Source organism: Branchiostoma lanceolatum, chromosome 13 (genome assembly GCF_035083965.1).
Source record: "Branchiostoma lanceolatum isolate klBraLanc5 chromosome 13, klBraLanc5.hap2, whole genome shotgun sequence".
Lineage (NCBI taxonomy): Eukaryota > Metazoa > Chordata > Leptocardii > Amphioxiformes > Branchiostomatidae > Branchiostoma > Branchiostoma lanceolatum.
Genome location: NC_089734.1, coordinates 19,491,070 through 19,513,841, shown reverse-complemented (window position 1 = coordinate 19,513,841; position 22,772 = coordinate 19,491,070). Strand labels below are relative to the sequence as shown.

General features: G+C 41.3%; 1 protein-coding gene across 1 annotated transcript in view; it reads right to left on the bottom strand.

Annotated features, from left to right (window-relative positions):
- Positions 1-14,399: 14,399 nt before the first annotated feature.
- LOC136447306 (vasoactive intestinal polypeptide receptor 1-like) overlaps positions 14,400-22,772 on the bottom strand; it is a 45,779-nt gene continuing 37,406 nt past the window's right edge. Inside the window, exons 8-13 of the mRNA XM_066446057.1 lie at positions 22,529-22,589; positions 18,655-18,721; positions 16,023-16,114; positions 15,320-15,458; positions 14,956-14,997; positions 14,400-14,689 (exon numbers count right to left, since the gene is read on the bottom strand). Coding sequence (XP_066302154.1) covers positions 14,462-14,689; positions 14,956-14,997; positions 15,320-15,458; positions 16,023-16,114; positions 18,655-18,721; positions 22,529-22,589 — 629 coding nt within the window. The 3' untranslated portion in view covers positions 14,400-14,461. The remainder of the gene's footprint in view (positions 14,690-14,955; positions 14,998-15,319; positions 15,459-16,022; positions 16,115-18,654; positions 18,722-22,528; positions 22,590-22,772) is intronic.

The following is a 22,772-nucleotide window of genomic DNA, read 5'->3' as shown; positions in this document are numbered from 1 at the left end:
GGCCCCTTTTCAATTATCAACGAACCATTCAGCCTTACAACTAAGATGTATCAGAAATCACAAATATGCAGTAAATCCTCTCTCCACAATTTATTGCAGGCCGGCCTGGTCTATAGCTATCAAGCTTTTTGCAATAAAAAAGGCTAATTTTATATTATCGTAACATTTCACGAAGGTCAAAGGTCACCGGATCTAACCACCCGGAAGTGACACTGGCGCGCGCACTTTTCTGAGAGATATTTCTCAACAATCTTTCATCCCCTGCGTAAACTTTTTACATTGTCACAGCCTCCGTATTATAAACTACAAGTGTGGTAAGTTTGAAGGTCCAGAGATTTGCCATTTTCACACTGTGCGTAAAAGTGCATCGTCCGTCCCGTGCGCACATACTGTATGCGAGTTGCGAGTGGACACCGCATACTTAATACACAGACTGAAGCTCACTCGGCACATGTTCGCAGCGAAAACTCACAATTCCCGTTGCCGCATTGGTATGTAACTTGGTATATCGTTTGCTAGGTTGCGTGTGGTGATGCACGTTGTCTATTTTTCAATGTAACAGTGACTATACGATCACAGCAAGTAAGGAAGATTTTTACCCCGTATCTGCCTGAAGTATTCCAGTCATGCATAACGGATTATAACATGGTCCCTATGGCAGGGCAGTGGGACATAGCATTAATTATAGGGGTGCAATTACGATATTGGATTGACGTTTAAAGTAGTTATGGTGTAACAAAGCTGTTGTGCATCACCACGCCGAACCAGGCAAACGATATGCCAAGTTACACACCAATGCGACAACGGGATCGTGAGTTATAGCTGCGAACGCGCAAACAAATGCATTCCCAACACTCCCAGAAGGAGGTCATCCTCCTTCCCGGAGTAATAAGCCAAATGAACTCGGATAACTCGGCTAGTAGGATGCCAAGTAACCGGACCGCATCTATGCGAAAGTAATCAGAAAAATCAATGATGTTAGCATCTCTCCAGAAAGTAGGAGACAATGGGAAAATGGTAATACATAGTTTACGACTTTGATGCATAGTTTACGACTTTGATTTTGCTGAAGTTTCCGTCGGCTTCTGTGTATCGGTATGGCCTCCGTCGGTTAGTATTGACCATGTAACCAAGTAACGGTATGCTAAACTGAAATGAAGAAATATCTAATAAAAAGCAACTTATCGTGTGTTTTTGTTGAAATAGGGCAAAAAAATCACATTGTTGATACGTTTGACTGAAGGGCTATGGTATATGAGATGAAAAAAAAAACGTAGTTCGGAAGGAACAAAAGATCTAGTGTTCGGAAACCTCACATCTCTGGAATATATAGAGCTTTTGTAGATATGCATAATATATTTCAAAGGTGCCCTAAGCGAGTTCTACGAATCCATATGAAATTGACATTTAATTTCCCATATTCGCACATTTGCATCATTATTCCATACTTTGGGTGTTTAAAAAGTCCGCAGAAATAAGCCACTAAAGGATCTAGGAGTATCTTGTTTACTAGTACAACCAAAAAATCAGCCCAGAATCCAGCCATAACCGTTTTCTGTCGACAATTTTCGGTAACATCCGGCCGAGTCACGTCACAATGCCCGAGCACATCGACCCATGACCATGTGATGATTTCTCCGGAAGCGTTCTGGACGTATCGGTCAGAATCGCTCATGTTCAGAAGATTTGAAATGATGGCTGGCCTCCACGTGCTCAGATTGTCCAACCACACAACGACATCGCATATTTGCTCAATGATGGTCAATATGCAATGGGATTATTATTCCGACTTACTATGGGTAGAAATGACTAAAAAATTAATTTCAAAATACGTCTTTCAACACCCTGATATTGCTTAGGTTGCCTTTAAATGACGGTCGTCACTGCAAAATCCGCATACATTGTATCCGTGAAAGTCATTTTCGTCAACAGAGGTCCATGTTTACGTTATAAATCATACAAATTAATTGCGCATTTACTTAAACTATGCATAGTGATATACAACTTTAACCCTATCTAGACCGGGCTTTTTTTAGACTTCTTGGACGGGGGGGTGGGCATGGGCTCATTCGCCCCCCCCCTCATTACTTCCGAGCGGTATGTTGTGTCATCACCAAATTTGTAGGGAGTAATGTACACGTGAAGTTTTGTAATTCTTGTAATTTTGGTGACGTTATGACGTAATATAACGTAATTATGACGTCATCGATGTGATTGTATTGGCTAAATAGGGAATTCCCATAATATCTAAAGGTATCAGACAAAATAGTGCGTATTATTGATTTTAAGGTATGCCAAGACATTTGACGTCAGTGTTGACTATGTTGACGTCAAAATGACGTCGACGAATGACGTCATGTGTTGTTAGCGACCCCCAGGGATCCGCCATCTTGGATCGGCCATTTTGAAATTTTCAAAAATATATTTTTTCCACTTATGACCCCAAAGTGTTTTTAGTTAAGAAAATTCCAGGTTGTGACGAATTTGAAGGCGAAAAAGCATGACTATAGCGAATACAATTATCTTGTCCGCCATCTTGGATTTTGAGCGATGACGTCATCAAATTAGCATAATTTATGAATATCAAATTATGAAAGTTACATTAAATCACATATGATGTTAGACATGTAGGAAACTAGTGTGTTTGAGCAAAGAAACATTGGAAACAACTATGTTTAAATCAAAATTAGTGAAATTTGCATAAAATGCCTGTTCAGAAACCCGTTGCCATGGCAACACAAAAAATGATAAAATTATACTTTTATCATAATATTGTTTCCAACTAAATTCTAGGAAAAGTCACCAAGTTTGGTTGTCCTACCATACGTCGTTGGGCAGTTATACGATGTCAAAGTTTGCGCGGGCACTTTTACCCCCCCCCCCCCCCCCCGGTCTAGATAGGGTTAACTAGCTTACGTATGTTCCGAAAATAATTTCATCAGGTTGGTAGAACATAGGATATTTGGAGTTTCTTATTACACAACCAGGTAATCTCACCTGCTGACGTTTCGGTGTCAGAGCTTCTGACTGGAGTACTGCTTCTCACCGCTGTAAGTAGCCGTATGTTATTCCCACGCTCGTACCCAGCGCCGTGAAGAAGCCATAGGTTTAGATCGTGGGCTTAGAATCAACTGCCGATCAAGCTCAACAAAATTAACTTCTGGATTTAACAGCTGTCGTTTTTGTTTTGTTTTGTGCCTTTCTTGTTCCTCCGCGCGTAGTTGTATACTCAAGTACGTAACAGGCGACCTTCTACACTGGTAGTTAACCGTTATTTCTTCTAACTAAACACGTTGGAAACAAGACGAAAGTTCGCTATCTTGGGGGGTAAAATGTTGCTCAAGTGTGTTATGTTATAAGAAACAGAGATTTACAAAGTACCTTATCGTTGGCGCTGTTAGGGTGTTAAGATTACCTCCCTACATTGCGCTCGGAGTGGAGTTAGTCACGGACCCTACTTTGCCACGGGAGGGAGTTTGGCATCTAAAACACTCGTCCCCAGGACAGTTTGAGTTTCCCAGCATGCGTTGCGCACACAAACTGCGTTCTCTTTCCCAGGACACAGAGAATGGCACACACGCTAAATGCGCCCCGCTATGCCCATGCCCGGGTCTAATTAGGGGAAAGAAAGGACGCTGTGGAGGAGCGTGTGTAATTCCTATTCTCCAAGGAGAGGTTTCTGTCGCGAGGGCTAGGAATGGCCGCGATTTTCAACGTTTCTATACTTTCGACATATATAAGATAGTTGAAGATGTATACCTCTATGCATTGATTAACTTGTGTAAACCTGCAAGACATTTTTATTATTCATGTCAACATGGGATTCTACTGAAGGAAATGACTTTCAGACGTAAAAAAATACGTAAATTTTGCAGTAAAGACCATCATCAACGTTATAAATCGCGGCCACTCCCTGGACCGAAACCTCTGCTTGGAGAATATGTAATTTACCACTAAGGACTTAGACACTTTCGCAAATTAGATTAGGCAGATTAGACTCTTATTTGTATAATTGATATCTGTTTATGTTCAACCTGCCATGTAGTACGTCCGTCGCATGCATTAAACTCCAATCATGAAAAACACTGGAATTATAAAATTTCCTAATCAATTATGCAAATGAAGCTAGCCCTAGTTTGCATAATTTGAATCCACTTAACTTTTTCCTTACATCAAGGGCTATCTGCAAAAAAATAAATCAAGATCATAGCATGTCCAGGCCCAAAGATGACAAAACCTGAATTTCTGCTGCAGGTCCAATGCAACACTCCAGGAGGCCCCAAATTGACCTTGGTAAAAACGGGCCGAGGAAAGATGAAGTTTTATATCAGACGTCACTGCCGAGTACGTGAATGTACTTGCGAATGGAAGTACAATGTTCATTACACTTTATGTATCCGAGTGCGTGCTTCTTGTTTTGTTAGCTCCGTGATGGAGCTTCAGCTACTGCCTTTGGTTCACTTTGTTGTGTGTTCGCACCAGAACTCAAGATCCTGTTGATGGCCTTCCATGAAATTCGGTACGTTGGCTGTAATTAAAGACCCCAGTAAAACTACGAGGGCGATTCAAAAACTAACGCAATTTCTATCATAACAGGTTCGTTTTTGTATGAAATGAGTTGAAATTTGGCACATATATAAAGAGACATCCCGTCTTGAGTTGGTGTAGATCACTGTATTTTTCACATTTTTACCAGCGACTGAGTTGACGTCAAGTTGGCCACACCCTTGGAAGCTTGTCGGAGCAAAGGATAAGTCAGACCTGACCCAGTAACAATTACTGCGAGAAGCTTAAATTACACCTGTATGATAGTACATGTCTCTATAACTTACATGCCAAATTTGGTTGCTGAACTCCTTACAGTTCCTCTTTTACAGCTCCTAGAATAGAGTGAGGTGTGATATTAGAGCCAGTTGAATTCATAGCCGAATGCGCGATTTGTTGATTAAAGACCTTGTATACTACTATCCCATTAATTAATGGAAATGAACCTTGACACAAATATTATGTGTTTAATGATTAAGACGTGTACTTAGTATCATTTCTCTGACTCTGTGGGAAAGTGGTGTACAAAAAGGATTTATCAACATAGCGCATATTCAGGGCCCTGATACCCGCTCTGAATAAACTCATACCTCACTCCACCCTAGGAACGAAAAAAAGAAAAACTGATTAGAGTTCAGAGATGAAAATAAGCATGAGGCTTATAGAGATATGCATTTTGAAACATGTTCAGATTCAGTCTCCTACAATAATTGTAAGTGGGACATAGTGGGTCATACTTTACTGCTAATTGAACTTCCCTTTTACTGCTGTTCGCCTCCGACAAGTTTTCAACTTGAAGTCAACTCAGTCGCTTGTAAAATTTGAAAAAAAACAGTGACTTACACCAACTCAAGAAGAGATGTTTCTTTATATATGTGCAAAATTTCAACTCATTTTATACAAATATGAACCTGCTATGATAGAAATTGCGTTACTTTTTGAATCGCCCTCGTATATAAAGGCTAGATAACATAGATTATAGGCTTCAGTGTGCTGCTGGCAGCCGTGCAGTGCACATCAGTGGAGGCCTGGCTGAGACAGTTACTCTTCAACTTAGGTTGGAAATAACAACCTTTTAGTACCTTTTTCCGGTACTTCAGCTTACAAAGGACACCCCCTGCTGTTATTAGGTAGTTGCACAGTCCATAAATGAACCTCATGAGCATGAGAATCATAGACAGTTGTAGGCAAACAGAGAAAATGCTGATGTACATGACCATCTATGAACGTCTGTGTTTCTAGCTAGATTACGAAATACCCCATGTCATTGTTTTGTCTCAATCGATTCGTGATGAGATAAGGTAAAGCAAGAAATTTTCATAAATATCTATAGATATATAACTAAAATATGATATCCCCGAACTCATGTTAGATATGGTATCATAACGGGGCTTAACCGCTACGTTCACTGACATAAATGATATCTTTTGTGCTGCTGTATTTCAGGGACGAAAATATCTTGTTTCCCTTGTGTTTCTTCCCTTCCTGATATTCCTAGTTGCATCAAGTGCTTCAACTGTACATTAAAAAGGTTAGACATCAAAGATAAGTCAGCGATAGGTTTTCAAGCAACAACTGGATAAAATTTCAACTGTTTCAACTTAATCATTAAAAAAACTTACATTGAGTGATTGAGGTAGTGGCATTGGGGTAAATTGGGCAAAATCTAAGTAGAATTACATAGAAAGATGTGTAAATCTCTCGTAAGTTATGTTCCAACATATTCTTCAAAACGGCTTTTCGTCCCTTTTAAAGAATCTTTACTAGAAAGAGTGTGAGCTATGACTCAACTCACACGTACGTGTGGTGATTCATTTGAAAAGGATGAACTACTGAGGCTTGCGCAGCGATTCGAACTACATAGAAAACCTGTTTGATTCGTGTTCTATTGAGCACATGGCGTGCCAGCTGTGCGTCTGGGCTTAAATTAGAAAAGGACAACTTCGCAATTGCAAATGTACTTCTCCCTCCACATATCGAAGAATTTGATATGGTTTTCAAACAAGAAATGCTTTTTAAAAACTGGCCACGCAACCATTAGATAATGGTGAAGACGAAGTGGTGGTTGTACGTGTAATGACTTGAATGTATAGACTTTGTTACGCCCTGCTTTCCCCATCGATCGTCACATATGTATACCTTGCATGAAAACCGTCACAATTTTTACCGCCCTATCTTTGGTGCATAATTGCTGATGGCCACATTATTGTCCTATGTATTTTATCAGTCGAGGTAAAAAGTCAAACCAAAAGAAATCGGATTATCAGCAGCTGCGCATACACATTTTCAATTATAGTCAGCCATGAGCAATGGCGAAATGCGATCCTCTGGCCTTGCATGAAGCGCCCTCCAGCGAGGCTCAGCCTGTCTGCAGCTTGGACGAAGCAGAGTGGACAGAACGGAGGACATCTTAATGGCGGTTGCGAAAAAAATATAACGTAACATCACCAATTAACGTCCGATTTATTCAAAACGTATTTATCTTAAAACCGCGCGGACAGAGCCAAATTTCAAACCCATGGGCAGAAATATCAGCTCTTCTAAAAAGAAAATGCATAGTCTGTAAGTTTTTCTCCGCCTGTTTAACGCCGTGCGAGCATGTATTTATACTGAGGTACATGATGAAGAATTGTGCTAGGGTAACCTATTATCGTCCACTTCTGAATCTTTTCCCTTCTAGCGCTATGCTTGAAGAACATAGACCAGAAAAAAATGCACAGTAATTGTCCAAAGTATTCTGCAGACAAATGATAGTAAAATCACTACATCTGTCCGGCAACTTGCTTAACGCGATGGAAAAAAAACAATGTTTATCTGTAAATTTCCCCCACATGCGCGGCACGTGGCGTTCACGTGGTAAACGCATGGCGATTATGTTTTGCTATACAAAAATTAAAGAGATGGCTAGGGATCATGCTTATGATGTTCTTTATTGCTCATGAGAACAGGCTTTGGCATAATACACCGCGACATGTGGACATGAGCCAAACCGGACGTAAATAGGTTCTGCACGTAAATAGGTCATGTTACGTTACTTGGAGCCCATGCGAATTCATCAAACGACGGCATTCGTGGTGAAATAGGGACCTTTCCAATTTCTAATCACGATTAATGCTGAGATATAACTAATCAAATGCTGGCACCGTTAAGTAAACTTACCCAAATACACTCTAATTACTCCGGGAAGCATGCGACGTTTACTATTTGGTGGCTATGGTTGACTGAATCAAGTAACTGACACTCTTAACTATAACGGTTCGGCATGTACGGACAAACCATATGTTGTACCAAATTGATATGTTAACCAACCCATTACGACTCCGTGTGCAGGATAGATACATACAAGAATGGCTTACTTCTACCAAAACAATTCAAAACTCTCCAGTTTTTATCTGGTACAAATATCCGAAAACACACACAAGAAACAATACATATTCACCAAAGGACATATTTTATGAGACTAATTGAGAGTCAAAACAAATGGACAATGCGGATCATGTCTGTAGTCCTACCTCCTAGATAAAGTGGGAATGATATCTTTACAAAGTTGTCAATGATCTAGATCTATTCAGAAACCTTACCATTTATACGTATCAGGAAAATGTTTGCAGCAACAAAAACCATACAGACCCATTGACTTTTTGAAAAGCATTAATTGTAACGTTAACACAAACATGTGAATCTTTTCAAGGCGATAATGTAATTTGAATATCTCTAATGATTAAATCGTTTGTTCATTTCAACAAAATGAGTGATATCAATGTCGTTACAATATTAACTCTACATCCTTGTCACTGTTCACAATTGTTTAACATCGCCTACCGGAATGACCACCAACCACAACACACACACACATGTGACATCATATTTACAACACAAGAAAGGCAGCAACACCATTAAAATGTTCGACGCATTTACCGTTTCGGTGAGTAAGACTAACTCATTCCCAAGGCTATGCTCAAAACTAAAAAATCCTAGGGTTGAAATTGAATTTACTGTTGGAGCGATGGCAAGCCTTCTTGACTATATAATGTTGACTGTCACTGTGCCAACTATTCCTAAATGTAAGGCGACCGCTGATATGAAAATCAGTTCGACATAAACATGTGGTCCCGATAGAACACCAGACCAGGTGTCCTCTCTTGTTTGAGGAGGGAATAAATGCAGTTGAGGTGACAGCGTTATGTTTTCGGTAATTGCGGAAGCGGGTTGCGTCGCGTAGCATTACCATTGTGGTGGCCATCAGTGAACGGTTTTTGACAAGTGGCCGATGCACGTGTAAAACAGGGTACGTATATCTGTGACAGGTTTCCCTCTGTGTTAGCATGCATAACAGCTGTATGATCTTTAGTGATTTAATATTGAAATGCCATTTTACTTCCAATGTTACTTCCAATTTAATCAAAATCACACACGAGTACAAAAGAGACGGAACTCTACACCAGCGGACATTGTTGTAGTTGACAATGTGTTACAAGGTCCCTTCCCTTGAGTCCTCGAGTTGTTTTCTCTTTCATTTTGTTTGTTTTTCTTTCCGGAGCATTTATCCAGCCAAGGCAGTGGAAACCTGTCACAGATATACGTACCCTGCTTAACACGTGCCATTTCTGTCCTGCTATGGCTGTTTTTGACAGACGTTTTTCAAATAGAACAGGGGGCTCTATATGTTCGATATGGCGTTCGACGGGAACGGTCCAATGGAAACGGGGCCCCGCAAGGTATAGTTTTTGGGCTGTTTTCTTGCACTTTCGAGTGAGGCTCACTGCTGCTGCCAGGCTATTTTGCGGCTAGAGTCAAATGTGGAGGTAAAATCAACCCGGTTTCGGCAAAAAAAAGGATTCGAGCCGTAAAAAGGGCTAATAAATAAAGAATACAACAAAGAATATTCCGTATCGCCCGAGGTTCCGGCCTGACCGCGAGTCGACCGGAACACTCGTATTTACTGTATTCTATTGATATCATACGCACCCACAAAAAAACACATATTTTAATGCCAAATGTGCCAGAAGCTGACAGAGTTTTGTGTCGATCCTCGAACCAAAAAATTGTAGCAACATCGATTCCAACCTCCGAATCTGGTATTCGAATTTTCGACAGCGGCGCAACCGGTGCACTCGAAATGCATTCCAAAAATTATATGGAAGTCCGTGTGATAAAAGTAGAGACCCGTGTGATAACCAAAGATATCGTCCGGTCCGGAACACCCGTATCGAACGCTTTTGCGGCCCAGGTATGACATAACACCACTTACTTATAGTCTTATAAAACGAACTTCTATAATTTGAACAATACCCCTTACTGACGATTACTAACCAATTTCAACCAGACACAATACAAGAGTTGGAATGTGCCTGACATATTTCATACCTTACTCACTCTCCCCCTCCACGAGGAATGACTTTTAGTGAAACTCAGTCTGTGAAGGCATCACACATCCAACAAGGCAGACAATAGAAGCAGGACCAGCTAAAAGATGTCTTTCCAAACAGCTGAGAACCCATAGGTAAGGTTTGAGACTTGATTTTTGGAATGCCGAACTGCAACACCAGGACCTTTGAGTCCCAATTATACAATAGACCCCTTTCCAAATACCGCGGCCATTTTGAATCCAGGCCGAGCGCACGTGATTCGAGCGCGGGAAAAGTCAACACCCGGTAAGACCAAGCCAGCGGTAAGGCGTCCCCAATAGAAACCAGCGTTGAGTCATCTTCGGCGGCGAGATGTTCTCCTCCTCGGTGAAATCCATCCATATATTTGCATGGCACAAGTAGATGATATTGTTGTGGACACTTGGACTCGATATCGGCCAGTAAAATTGTGAATTTCTGCTCCTTTTCCACAGTTCCTGCCGGGATGTTGAACGCGCGCTACGGTGATCGAATGCTAATATGTTTACACCGCGTGCTTGTAGTTTCCCTAATAACGTTAGCTAAATTCGAGAAAAATCCCACAAAACATACACTTTCAGGCTGGGATCCTTATAGCTACTTAGATAGACATATACAGAATTTTACCGGTTGTGACCGTAATTTTGGTCCATGCCAACTTCGCCTGGGAAAACACGCGTTGAGAGGGGGTCGTGTGTTCTGTCTAGCCTTTCTTTCTTTTCTGTCTAACTTTTCCTTTCTTTCTTGTTACATCGCCCCGCATGGCGATATTTGACATTTCCGCTGAATGCAATCCCACAAAAAAAGACGTGTAGGCTTGAGCTTAAGGTCATTTTTGTTTAGTCTCTACCAGACTAACCGCGCCGGCTTCGGGGAGATCATTTGCCGGGGGACTTTGGCCATGGAGGGTTGCAATATTGGACCCCATCTCCATATAGCCGACCCCCTTCATACATTTGACTCTATTTGGCCAATTGCTACTATTTTCCCAGCAACCCGTGGAGACTGGTAGAGTCTAATTCTGGTTAGGAATTTAGCAGAATTTCAGCGGCTTCTTTTGACGAGTTTTCTGAATTATCAAAACCTAAAGTACGTGAGTGAAGATGGAGTGTTTTCACTTTGCGCCGTAATATCTTAATTTCCGTCGGGTGATATTACAAAAACGTGAAAATATAGGCTTGAGGGCTTTGCGAGTATAGAAATTTGACGAAACTTCGGTGGCTCCTTTGACTTTGACGATATTCTAGTGCCAAGATTAGTTTCATGAAGTTCGTGAGTGAAGCAGGGGGTGTGTTTTCTTTGTAGCGTTTCATTACATCACTTTTCGCGGAAATATTTTCGATTTCCACAGGATGAAACCCCACAAAAAAAAGGAAAAATATCGGCCTGAGGTCCTTCCCTCCTCAAGTCAATATTATCTAACGTTTTTTGGGTTCCATCCGGTCAACAGATAACGTTATCTGAAATATTGCCGCGCAAAATGATTTAAAGAAACGTCAGATACAGTGGAAAACGCACCTTCACTCACGTACTTGGAGTCCGCAAGACTAAATTCTTGGAATCCGAAAAGATCGTCTAAAAGCCGCTGGAATGCTGCCAAATTTGTACCCAAAAGGACATTGAACTCAAGCCTATATCTTAATGTCTTTTTTGTGGGATTGAATTCAGCGGAAATGTCAGATATTGCTGAGCGAAGTCGATGTTGATGATGTTGGCATTCTCACGACAACCAAAAGGCTCAAGAGTCATACCTAAACTTAGCTACAAGGATCCCAGCCCGAAAAGTGTATGTTTTGTGGGATTTTTCTGGACTTAAGCTAACATCATTAGGGAAACTACAAGCACGCGGTGTAAACATATAAGCATTCGATCACTGTAGCGCGCGTTCAACATCCTGGCAGGAACTGTGGAAAAGGAGCAGAAATTCACAATTTTACTGGCCGATATCGAGTCCAAGTGTCCACAACAATATCATCTACTTGTGCCATGCAAATATATGGATGGATTTCACCGAGGAGGAGAACATCTCGCCGCAGAAGATGACTCAACGCTGGTTTCTATTGGGGACGCCTTACCGCTGGCTTGGTCTTACCGGGTGTTGACTTTTCCCGCGCTCGAATCACGTGCGCTCGGCCTGGATTCAAAATGGCCGCGGTATTTGGAAAGGGGTCTATTCACCCGTACTACACTATATCAGTTATAAACATTGGACTCCTACTAGCGTAGCTGGTTTCCAATACTTTGTTAATTTAACAATTGGCGTTATGTTACTATTTATATAACTTTTTCTCATTAAAGATGCAAGTTGAATCAAGTTAAACCTAATTTAACCCTATCCAGACTGGGGGGGGGTGGCTAAAAGTGCCCGCGCCAACTTTGACATCGTATAACAGCCGAACGACATATGCTAGGACTACCAAACTTGGTGACTTCTCCTAAAATTTAGTTGTCAACAATATTATGATAAGATTATAAGTTTATAATCTTTCATGTTGCCATGGCAAAGGGTTTCTGAAAGGCATTTTATGCAAAAATCACTGATTTTTTTAAAACAATGATATTCTTAGGTTTCATTGCTCAATCACACAAGTTTTCCTACATGTATAGCATCATATGTAATTAGATGTAACTTTCATGATTTAATATTGATAGTTTATGCTAATTTGATGACGTAATCGGTCAAAATCAAAGATGGCGGACCATTACACTACTTTAGGTATCAACAGGCTTTTTGCCTTCAAAATCGGCACTACGTGGCATTTTCTTTACCAGAAACATTAAGATTAACGTTTCTAGTCTAATTTTAGTGTTTTTTGGGGTCATAAGTGGAAAAAAAGGATTTTTGCAAATTTCAAAATGGCCGATCCAAGATGGCGGATCCCAAGGGGTCGCTAACAACACGTGACGTCATTTAATGACGTCATTTTGACGTCAACGTAGTAACCATTTACATCATATGTCTTGGTATACTTTGAAATCAGAACTATATACTGTTTTGTTTAATACCTTTAGATATTAGGGGAATTCCCTATTTAGCCAATAAAATCACATCAATGACGTCATAATTACGTCATATTACATCATAACGTCACCAAAATTCTAGGAATCATAAAACTTTACATGAACATCACTCCCTACAAATTTTGGAATAATACATTATACCGTTCAGAAGTTATGAGGAGGGGCCGAATGACCCCCCTCCCTCCCCCCCCAGTCCCAGATATCCCAAAAAAGCCCAGTCTGGATAGGGTTAAAGGGTTCCATATATTTCCTTAATTCACCATTGAGCCTTTATACCGATTTCTCATTTATCATCCCCCCATTTGTATAATTAACATCTGTTCCTCTCCTCCCTACCCAATTACAGACGTAATGGATATGAAAGTCCAGTCATTTGACACCATTAGTATCTAATCCTGTGCATCTTCGCCTATGCCACCAACAACCAACAAACCATGCCAATACGTCAATAACGACTCGACTCATGCTGATTCGACTTTCCAGCCAAAAACGCCCTTGCGCTTTCATAAAAAACTGCTAGGAGGCCCACACTTATGCCACTTCTTTCATTGATTATGGGAATCAAGTCCACATTAATATCATTATGTGCACCTTTACCTACAACCCAAACATCAGGCCAATCCGTCAAAACAATTTCCCGTTATGCCGATTCGAACCTTCTGACAAAAACGCTTCTGCCATTTTAGAAATGCAGCTTGGATGCCCAGACCGATGTCCTTTTTTTGTCAGCCCAAGATCTGTCTACCACACCAACTTGGCCTTATACCATATTCAGATAAGAAGATACAAAACCCGGAGGTTCCCGTAAGTTCCGCTACGGCACCATAACAAGCTGTTGATTTGGAGGACAAAAATTTATGTTTGAGGGACCAAAATGCTATCACTTCGGTGTCTTATCAAGTACTAACCACATACCAAACACCAACACGATCCTCCGAGGCATTCTTGGGTTATACTTTTTACAGACACCGAATCACACACTAAAGCAGGCAAAAACATTTACCTTCTGCCTTCGGCGAATGACAAACTTCAACGGTCGAAGGACATCGGGCCTAATTTGTGACGTCAGATAATGTTACATATTGTATACGTTTTGCTAGTGACACATTATGCGAAAGAGGCAGGGGAGGAGGGAGACTAAGTGGAGCGGCCTGCTACATATCAAAGTTTGTGACGGCACAGCAACCTCAGCAAAGGTCCCCGTTATCCCAAGTCCCTTCACGTGTTGACACTAACGGCTTGAATGGCAGTTTTTCAGTATAGCTTGTAACTGAGGGTTTCCCATCATATACCCTGCTGCCCAATATAGTACAATCGGGTTCGGAATATCTAAGGTTAGTCTACTACATGTAGCAAACCTTTGCCCTCAAAATTTAGAATATAGCGTTTCAGAGACTCAAGATTTCGACATTTTTCAGAGGAAGCATGCCGAATCAGGTACATGTACAGAAGACTGAATATATTATCTGGAAAAGCATGGTGAGGTACTTTCCAGTCGAGTGTGCTTCTCACAAAGTGGTGTCTCCCACACGGTATTCTCTGTAGTGGATGAGTACCGGCGAGTCTGCCAGCGCCTTGGATATCCGGGGTGAACGAGGAGGCGAGTTTCCTGGACTATCACGTGACCCTCGACTGACCAATGAAAGAGTAGTGGTCGGCAGTCCACTCTGGCGCTCCCAACCTAGTTCTCGGCTTTCCCGCCAAAGGCCCCATCTTCTCCTCAGCTCCGACTGAACCTATCAAAATGCAGAAGTAGTGTGTGCATCTTTTTTTATTCTTTTTTCATAATTGTTATATGAAAGCTTACAGGCTGGGTTGTTTGTTGCAATATCATGATATGCTATTCTAGAATTTTCTTTCAACATAAAGTCTTGGATTGATACAAATGATGTCATATGGTTCTCATTACCGCTGCGTTTTGTCAGTCGATCTAAAACATTCACCATAATCACTGAAAGCAAAAGTACATTTGTGTAACATTGACAGTAAACATGCTTCTCACCTCTCCGTTCAAAAAGCAGTATAGTACGGCCACTATCATTCCCTGTTGAAACAAAAACATCGATGTTCTTCCCCTTCGACAGTATGTTGAACGAAAATATCCAAAACAGTCAGTTAAAGCGTATCTACTTTGCATGGCTTTAAATTTGCATGCATACAAGTACACATGTGGTTTTATGTTTCATCACTTACATCGCCCTCACCATTCTTCAGTTAGTTAAAGATATGTTATCAAACAATCATGCTACAAGTAGACATCAACCCTATTTCAATTTCCATGCTTTTACAAGTCAATTTCTACGAACTAAGTAAATGTGATAAAAAAATCAGTTCTACACTCTTCATGTTACATTTCCCCAACTCACCTGGAATGAGTTCATGAAAGTGTCGAAGAAGTAGCTGACATATTTCACCTGTCCCGTGACGTCTTCAGGAAGGCCGATGAAGACGATGTAGTGAACGCCAAAGAGTGGGATCAACACAAGCGTGGAGCGGGTCAGCTTCCTGAAGATATAAAACAGGAGTATAGGTTTAGCGGAGAATTTACCCGTGACGTTATCATGACAGTGGGTCAGCTTCCTGAAGATATGAAACAGGAGTACAGGTTTAGTGGAGAATTTACACGTGGCGTTATCATGACAGTGGGTCAGCTTCCTGAAGATATAAAATAGACGTTCCAGTTTAGTGGAGAAATAAGACACATTATCACAACTGTGGGTCAGCTACCTGAAAATACCAGACAGAAATACCGATTCAATACTAGCAGAGATATTACACACGACATTATCACAATAATGTTATTATCGCTGAATATACTAATACCGAACTATGTACGTGTGGTTCTTTCACACAACCAAAAATGGTCCTCCCAACGCTCCGGTAGTCTTTCTGCTACCTTTCTCAAGGCAATGATGAATACTTCTCCACGGATGTACCCCCTTTATCCCGGAAAAGATACTTCCGTCAGTAAGAAAGCAGAAAGACTACCGGAACATTGGCCGCTAAGAACATTTCTGTTGTGTAAATTGATTAAACTATTAATGGAGGATACTGTATTGTTGCACTTACTTGTACTGCGTTGAATGCTCCCTGCTTCTGTTCGCCTGTTTTAATTTAACCGCCAGGATGCGAACTATGTTTAGGAAGAGGATAAAATTGACCTGAAAATGGAAAGCAGAGAGTTGAAAACGTTTATACTCGGGTAAATTATCAGAAATCCTCTCAAGCGTGTCCCATTTGTATTTCAGACATGATTTTCAGTTGCTAACACACCAGGCAATGCTAGCGTGCAACTACAGGTTATCTTTGCGTCTGAATGCTCATCTTACCTTACAGAAACATTGTCTGCCACTTAACATAACAGTACAGTAAGAAAGGGAATTTCTCAGAAGTTGCCTGTGATAAGATTCCGGCCGAACCCAGCACTACATTTTGCCTCAGTCACGCCTCAGCTACATTTCCAAACCGATGCCCATGATTCACTGTTTTCACACTTTCAGACGGGGCCTCAGAGAGCTGATGACAGCAGGACTACGTCTTGTTTCGTACGGGTTGATTTTGATCCACACTTCAAATGTTCTGGCAGGGGCATGTCAATGTTACCAAGATTAGGTTATGACTTGGATACAAACGGGGCCTGCTCGAACCTGCAAATATCCCGACAACCGCGGGAGGTTCCACGGGGCCCCGCCTAATGCTTCAGTCACAATTGCGCGGGTGCCCGTCGGGGATGTAGCCCCGGCCGGGCTCTGACGTCTGGGGGGCACCGGCTGTCGTGGTCACAATTAAAAGTTTCCTTCACGCTGCCCTGTAGGGGTCCCTGGGTGCTCGGGCGGGCACTCGGTAGCATTTTTGTAAAATTGTGTCACCTTCGTTGGTCGGTCTCCGGCAGGTACCCGTCAGTCAGCTCCGACATGGTACCGCGTGCTTATCACATCTAGGTGGGGCAGTTGTAGGGTCCCTGCCGAATACCCCGCCAACGACGATCGGGCATCAGGCAGGCTCCTGGCGGGCACTCGTCATATCTCGAGGGGTATATGAAATTGCACTGGAGCTCAAAAGAAACAACCGTATATACCCGCATTTAACATTGATATTGGTTGGGGATGCGCTTGCCGTGCAACTCTGCAGCCTCTTATATCTCTCCAAAAGAGGAGAAGGATAGCTCTGCTTCTGACTTTCACTCACACATGGCTCGTCTATTTAAAAATCAAAGATATCCACGATATCAATAAATTGCAAATTAATATCTTAACATTCAACTTTCTTTGCAACAATTTTTATTTTCCCGAACCCTAATTCACCCTTGTACACAACTATCATACCTGGGGCAATCAACTCCATGTTCCTCTCGTCCGCGCATTATTAGCACAGTTCTCCGTAAAATGCAAACACGTCACACTATGGAACAGTCTTCCGACGTATGTACAAACAATCACCTCTTTTCTGACGTTTGTGCACTGAAAACCCACCATAGCCCGTGTAGTAGAGACACATATTCAGTTCGTATCTAATTTTGATTTGTACTATCAGTTATTTTATTATCATTATCTATCGTTCTCATACTTTATGTATTACTTTGCTATATCATCTATGATTTATAATCAAGTTTGATAAGTATAAACGAGGAGGTCCTACAGTAACGTTATATAGTATAAGCTATATACGCTTTTTCCTCCTCCTGAAACTGTTTTTATCTATAGTTTATCGTATATGTATAATGTCAAAGCAGGACACTTTCATATACCTGATGTCATGTACGAATGAGCACATAATGGAAAAAGGATGTAGTCATTTTCAAAATATTTCAAAAAGAGAGAAGAAACTTTTACATGTATAAGATGATCAATATCAGTTTAGCGACAGTCCATCGATTGTTTGATTTTTAGTTCACTATGTTAGAATGTAGAGTTGTGAAAATTCTTTTTATGTATTTTGCTTCTTATAGACCATGTGTGGTCATTTGTTCATTTAGCCCATCTGGGCAGGAACATGCAATAAAGACTATTATTATTTATTGAATATTTCCTTTGTGTGCAAATAAAAAACAAACAAACAGACAAACTACTATTTGACCCGATGAACTGTCGGCAACCGGAGGGGAACTTCTCGGTGTGCTCACGGTTAGGTCACGGCGTCGTTTTGTCCGCAGGGTCCGGGTAGATTTTAAGACAGAACTAAATTTTTGGCGGGTCCCGCCGTGCCCCAAAATAGCCCGATAGCCGCAGGGTGCCCAACGGGGCCACGTAGGGGTCACGCCCGAAAGCGCAAAAAACGGCCCGGGAAGTACCCGGCAGGGCCCCTTTTTCTAATTGTGACCATAGCATTAAATCACAAAAAAGCAATGACGTAAACTACCCGGCGGTACATCATCATCATCCTCTTCTTCTTGTCATCCTGACGGACGTTCAGTTCAGCGTCGATGGACTCGGCCGTGGGCGGCGAGTCCAGCTCTGCTCTTGCAAAGTTTGCCGCATGTAGGGCAGGTCAATGCTGTAGTTTGGCACAGGGCGTGTCTCTTTTGCCTTCTAACAGCCTCGTGTAGCTCCAGATCATGTTCAAGTTTTTTTTTCCGCCTTGATGGAGTTTGAGCCGCCCAGCTGAGCGGTCTTGAGCTAAAGTGCTCCACTCAGCTGCGATACACACGGCGATACACCGGTGTGGAAATGTGACTGAAGCAGTTTAGAACGGCTCCCCTTACCAGTACAGACACCAAGATGGGACCCCTGTAGATCCACCAGTACTGCAGGTGTTTGATTTCCCAGCAGCTGTTAACAAACGAAAGAACGGGAGACTAAGAACTAGAAAGGCAACATTTGCGAGCAAATACAGCATGTTTAGCCACACTCCTCACCATGCAAAAAATGGACTGTCCCAAAATAACAATGGACCATTCTAAAATACTTTCACTAAAAAAAGGGATCACCCCAGTCCAAAATTGAGTTTAAAAACAATAAGTCTCTCCATACAGGAATGGAGTCTTCCAGGAGCACCTCAACACAATATGGACCAGTCCAAAACCATATCAACTTGAACAAATGCACTTCTGCCAACAAATGGACTTTTTCATACTCACTCCAGCTCAACATTGAAATAAATAATTAAAGAATCCTCCCCTTGCAAGAATGGGATATTCCGTGCCATCTCCATGTAAACTAGACCAGTCGAAAAATATCCGCTCAAAATTACACTCTTGCGCATAATCAACCCAGTTCAAGATTGAATTTTAAAAAAGCTTGACCCCAGGGAAGAATGAAGTTTTCCGTAGTATACATAATGATATATATGAAGATTTAACAGGAGAAGAAGGAAATGACCAAAAACAACATATTTCAGCGATAGTATGGGTGAAATATAAAAATGTGACACCCCTATGTTTGAATGCATGATACAATAGTACATTTTGTGTTGAAAATAACGAAACGAAAAAATTGTTTATTTCAAAAATCGTTGTGAAAGGCTGTATGTCAAACATTTGAATGAGGGCCTGTGTACATGACCAAGGCAGACACATGCCAAATTCTATATCATTTTGGTTTAATACATAGGAACTGGAGATGTGTATCTTTGTTCATAAAAGAGTGAACAAAGCCATGTAATCACATGTCCTAGGCATTCCCATACCACACCTGCGCCAGAAATGCAAGATAAAATGATCAGCTCAATTGGCCAATCAGGTGGTTGCATTTTTTTAATGCAGTACTCCCATTGGCTGTCACTTCCAACACTGTATGTAGTATTGAAAGTGACAGAAGTGGCAAATATTGTCAAAAAGCCCAAAATTAATAGTTTTGAAGAAATGTATAGCAAAAAAATGGGAACGTAGTACTTTAAATATTTGTTCAAGGCACATCCACAGCAAATTTCAGGTCATTCGGTTGAAATACCAGGGCGCAGGAGGCCAAGATATGCATCATTAGTCATAAAAACCTCAATAACATCACTTTCAAGGTCAATATCGAAAAAATTAGAAAAAAAACGGGGGGTATACTACCTTTGTACCAAATTTCAGGTCAAAAAATAACAGAGATGAATCAATTTGATTTGACAGAAGGACAAGGAGAAGAAACCTGAGCAAAAACAATATGTTGAGCCATACTAGGTATGGCTAAACATAAGAAGGTAAAATGTAGCTGAATCGGAGGGAACTACTCCGGTTATATCAGCATCAACACTCTCTAGCCAGGCACTTGAATCACAGAAAGTGGCTAATCCCTAACATCTCTTCAACCGAGTCGCTTTTAAACATTCAAGATTTTTCCACGATCTTACCCTGCATCCGCTATCTTTCGTCAGTGATTAAGGAAAGATCTGGCAGATCTAGGTTTTATACCAAAACTCTGAACAGATATGTTAATGAAGTGAATACAATTTCAGATGGTTCAATAGAATAGTAAGTCAAGACAGAGTTGTATTGTAATGAGTCAATTAGCTCCTGTTGTTTTAGGAGCTAAGTTTGTTCGTCGGAGATGGGGGTGCGTATACCTCCTTTCCTGTTGAGGGCGGGATTGTACATTCTCTCATATATTGCCTCTGTAACTCCCCGTTCGAACAAACAGTGTTCGCTCGCGGTCTAGGATATTTATGGATTCTAGATTGAATGAGTGTCCCTGGTTGTGTTGTAAATGGTGGACAATGGCCGTTTGCGCTCTTTCTGCAATGTTCATTGTACCTTTGTCTTAGTGGCCGACTAGTCTCCCCAATGTACGTGTTATTGCTGTTGGGTTCCTCACATTTCAGTTTGTAGATAACATTGGCTTCGATAACTTTGTGAGGTCGGTCTCCTCAGCCTTTCTCCACCATTTACAACACAACCAGGGGCACTCATTTAATCTAGAATCCACCGATATCCTAGACCGCAAACGCCGTTTTTTCGAACGGCCGGGGAGATAGAGAAGCAATATTTGCGAGAATGTACAACTTTCAGGCACTTGGGATAACGCGCTACTCCCACCTCAACCCCGACGAACAAACAACCTTAGCTCCTAAAACAACAGGAGCTAATTGAGCATACAACCTTGTCTTCACTTAATATTCTAATGAATCTGAGGAGTGTTGAGATGGTTCAGCGAAGAGCAGCCCGCTACGCGTGTAATGATTACAGACGCACCAGTTCAGTCACTGCTATGCTGCGAAACTTGGGCTGGCAAACGCTAGAACTGCGCAGAAAGACTGCCCGCCAAGTCACCCTATATAAGATTATCCATAATACTGTTTATGTTCAACACACGACCATGGCGCACCAATCACTCTCAAACATTGCAGGCCATCGCGTGCAGGAACAACTACTACAGGCTCTCGTTGTTCCCTCGGACCATCAAAGAGTGGAACGAACTTGAGCCTGGTGTGGCGGAGGCAGGGTCCCTCTCCCAGTTCAGACCCTGCTGCATTGCGCCACCCCAACACGTCGTTGTATATATGTAAATACATGTATTACTAACTCAATAAATTAACTTGTCCTGTCTTCTGCAAACACAAATCCAGTTGTTTATGTCCCTTAGCGCCTTCCCTTTATTTTCCCTTCGTTTTATTTGTACCGGGCACTTGTGTTGTATCTAACCCATGCGCAACTGCTGATAATCTCAGATATGAGGCTAAGCAGTAAAGATGAAGAAAAAGAAGAACAACGAAAATGTCTTCACTTCATTAACATATCTTTTCAGAGGTTTGGTATAAAACCTCGTTCTACCAGATCTTTCTTTAGTCACTGGCGAAAGATAGCGGATGCTGTCTAAAACGTCTGTTTCAAAATTTTATCCAGTTCGCTTGAGTAACTATTTTTGGCGTATCTTATTACCTGGATTCATCAACGTATCATGCAGCATAGACTGTTAGGTATGGGACTATGTATAATCAGAATCTGAGGTAGACTGATACAAACGTAGACTAGAAAGGCAGCATTTGTGAGCAAATACAGCATATTCACTCATCACCCTCACATTCAAAAATTGAGTTCCAATGTCGCAACGGTAATATCCGGTCAAAAACCGCATCCACTATATATGAAGGAAATGAACACTTGCATAATAACCCCTGTCCAAATTGAATTTGCAGAGTGACCCCCCCCCCCCCGTGGGAGAATGAACTTTTCAAGCGGCACATATCTCTAAAATGGACAGTTAAAAATGCTTCAACTAAAAAAATTGACTTTTGAATAAATCCAGTCCAAATTTGAATTTACTTCCCCCCTCGTGCAAGAATTTACTCTTCCAGTGATGCCTCAACGTAAATTCTTTGAAAACACTCACTCCAAAATTTTTTTTAGCATGATAACCTCTGTCCAAATACCAGGAATGGACTCTAGGAATGAAAATACAATGTGGATCAAAAATAATATAAAAGTTGATCGAAAAATCCTTTTAAATTGGGGTATGGCAAACATTTGAATAAGAGTACATATGCACAAGGCAGCTACATGCCAAATACCACGTCATTTGAAATTAATACATTGACAAAGGAACTCAAAATATCATTTTTGTCTAAATTAGTAAAAAAAATTAATCTGAAGAAATGTTTGCCAAAAGTGCGAATAAAGTCATATGTCCTTGAAAACGTTTATTCTCTAGACTGCCCACCGTTTGTCCTGTACGGCGACTCGCACAGCAATCCATGGGATCATAAACAGCCACGGGGTGCCTGGAGAAATAACGGAAGAGATATAATTGACGACCACGCATACATAACAGGTAACCGTTTGATTCGCTCCCGTGATTTCTTTTGAAAGCAGTAAAATTGTTCTCCGTAATAACAGAGGTATTGTTTGGATGACTGTGTTGATCGCTTGGTTGTGATGATACATAGTAAGTGGGTTGGTCTTGG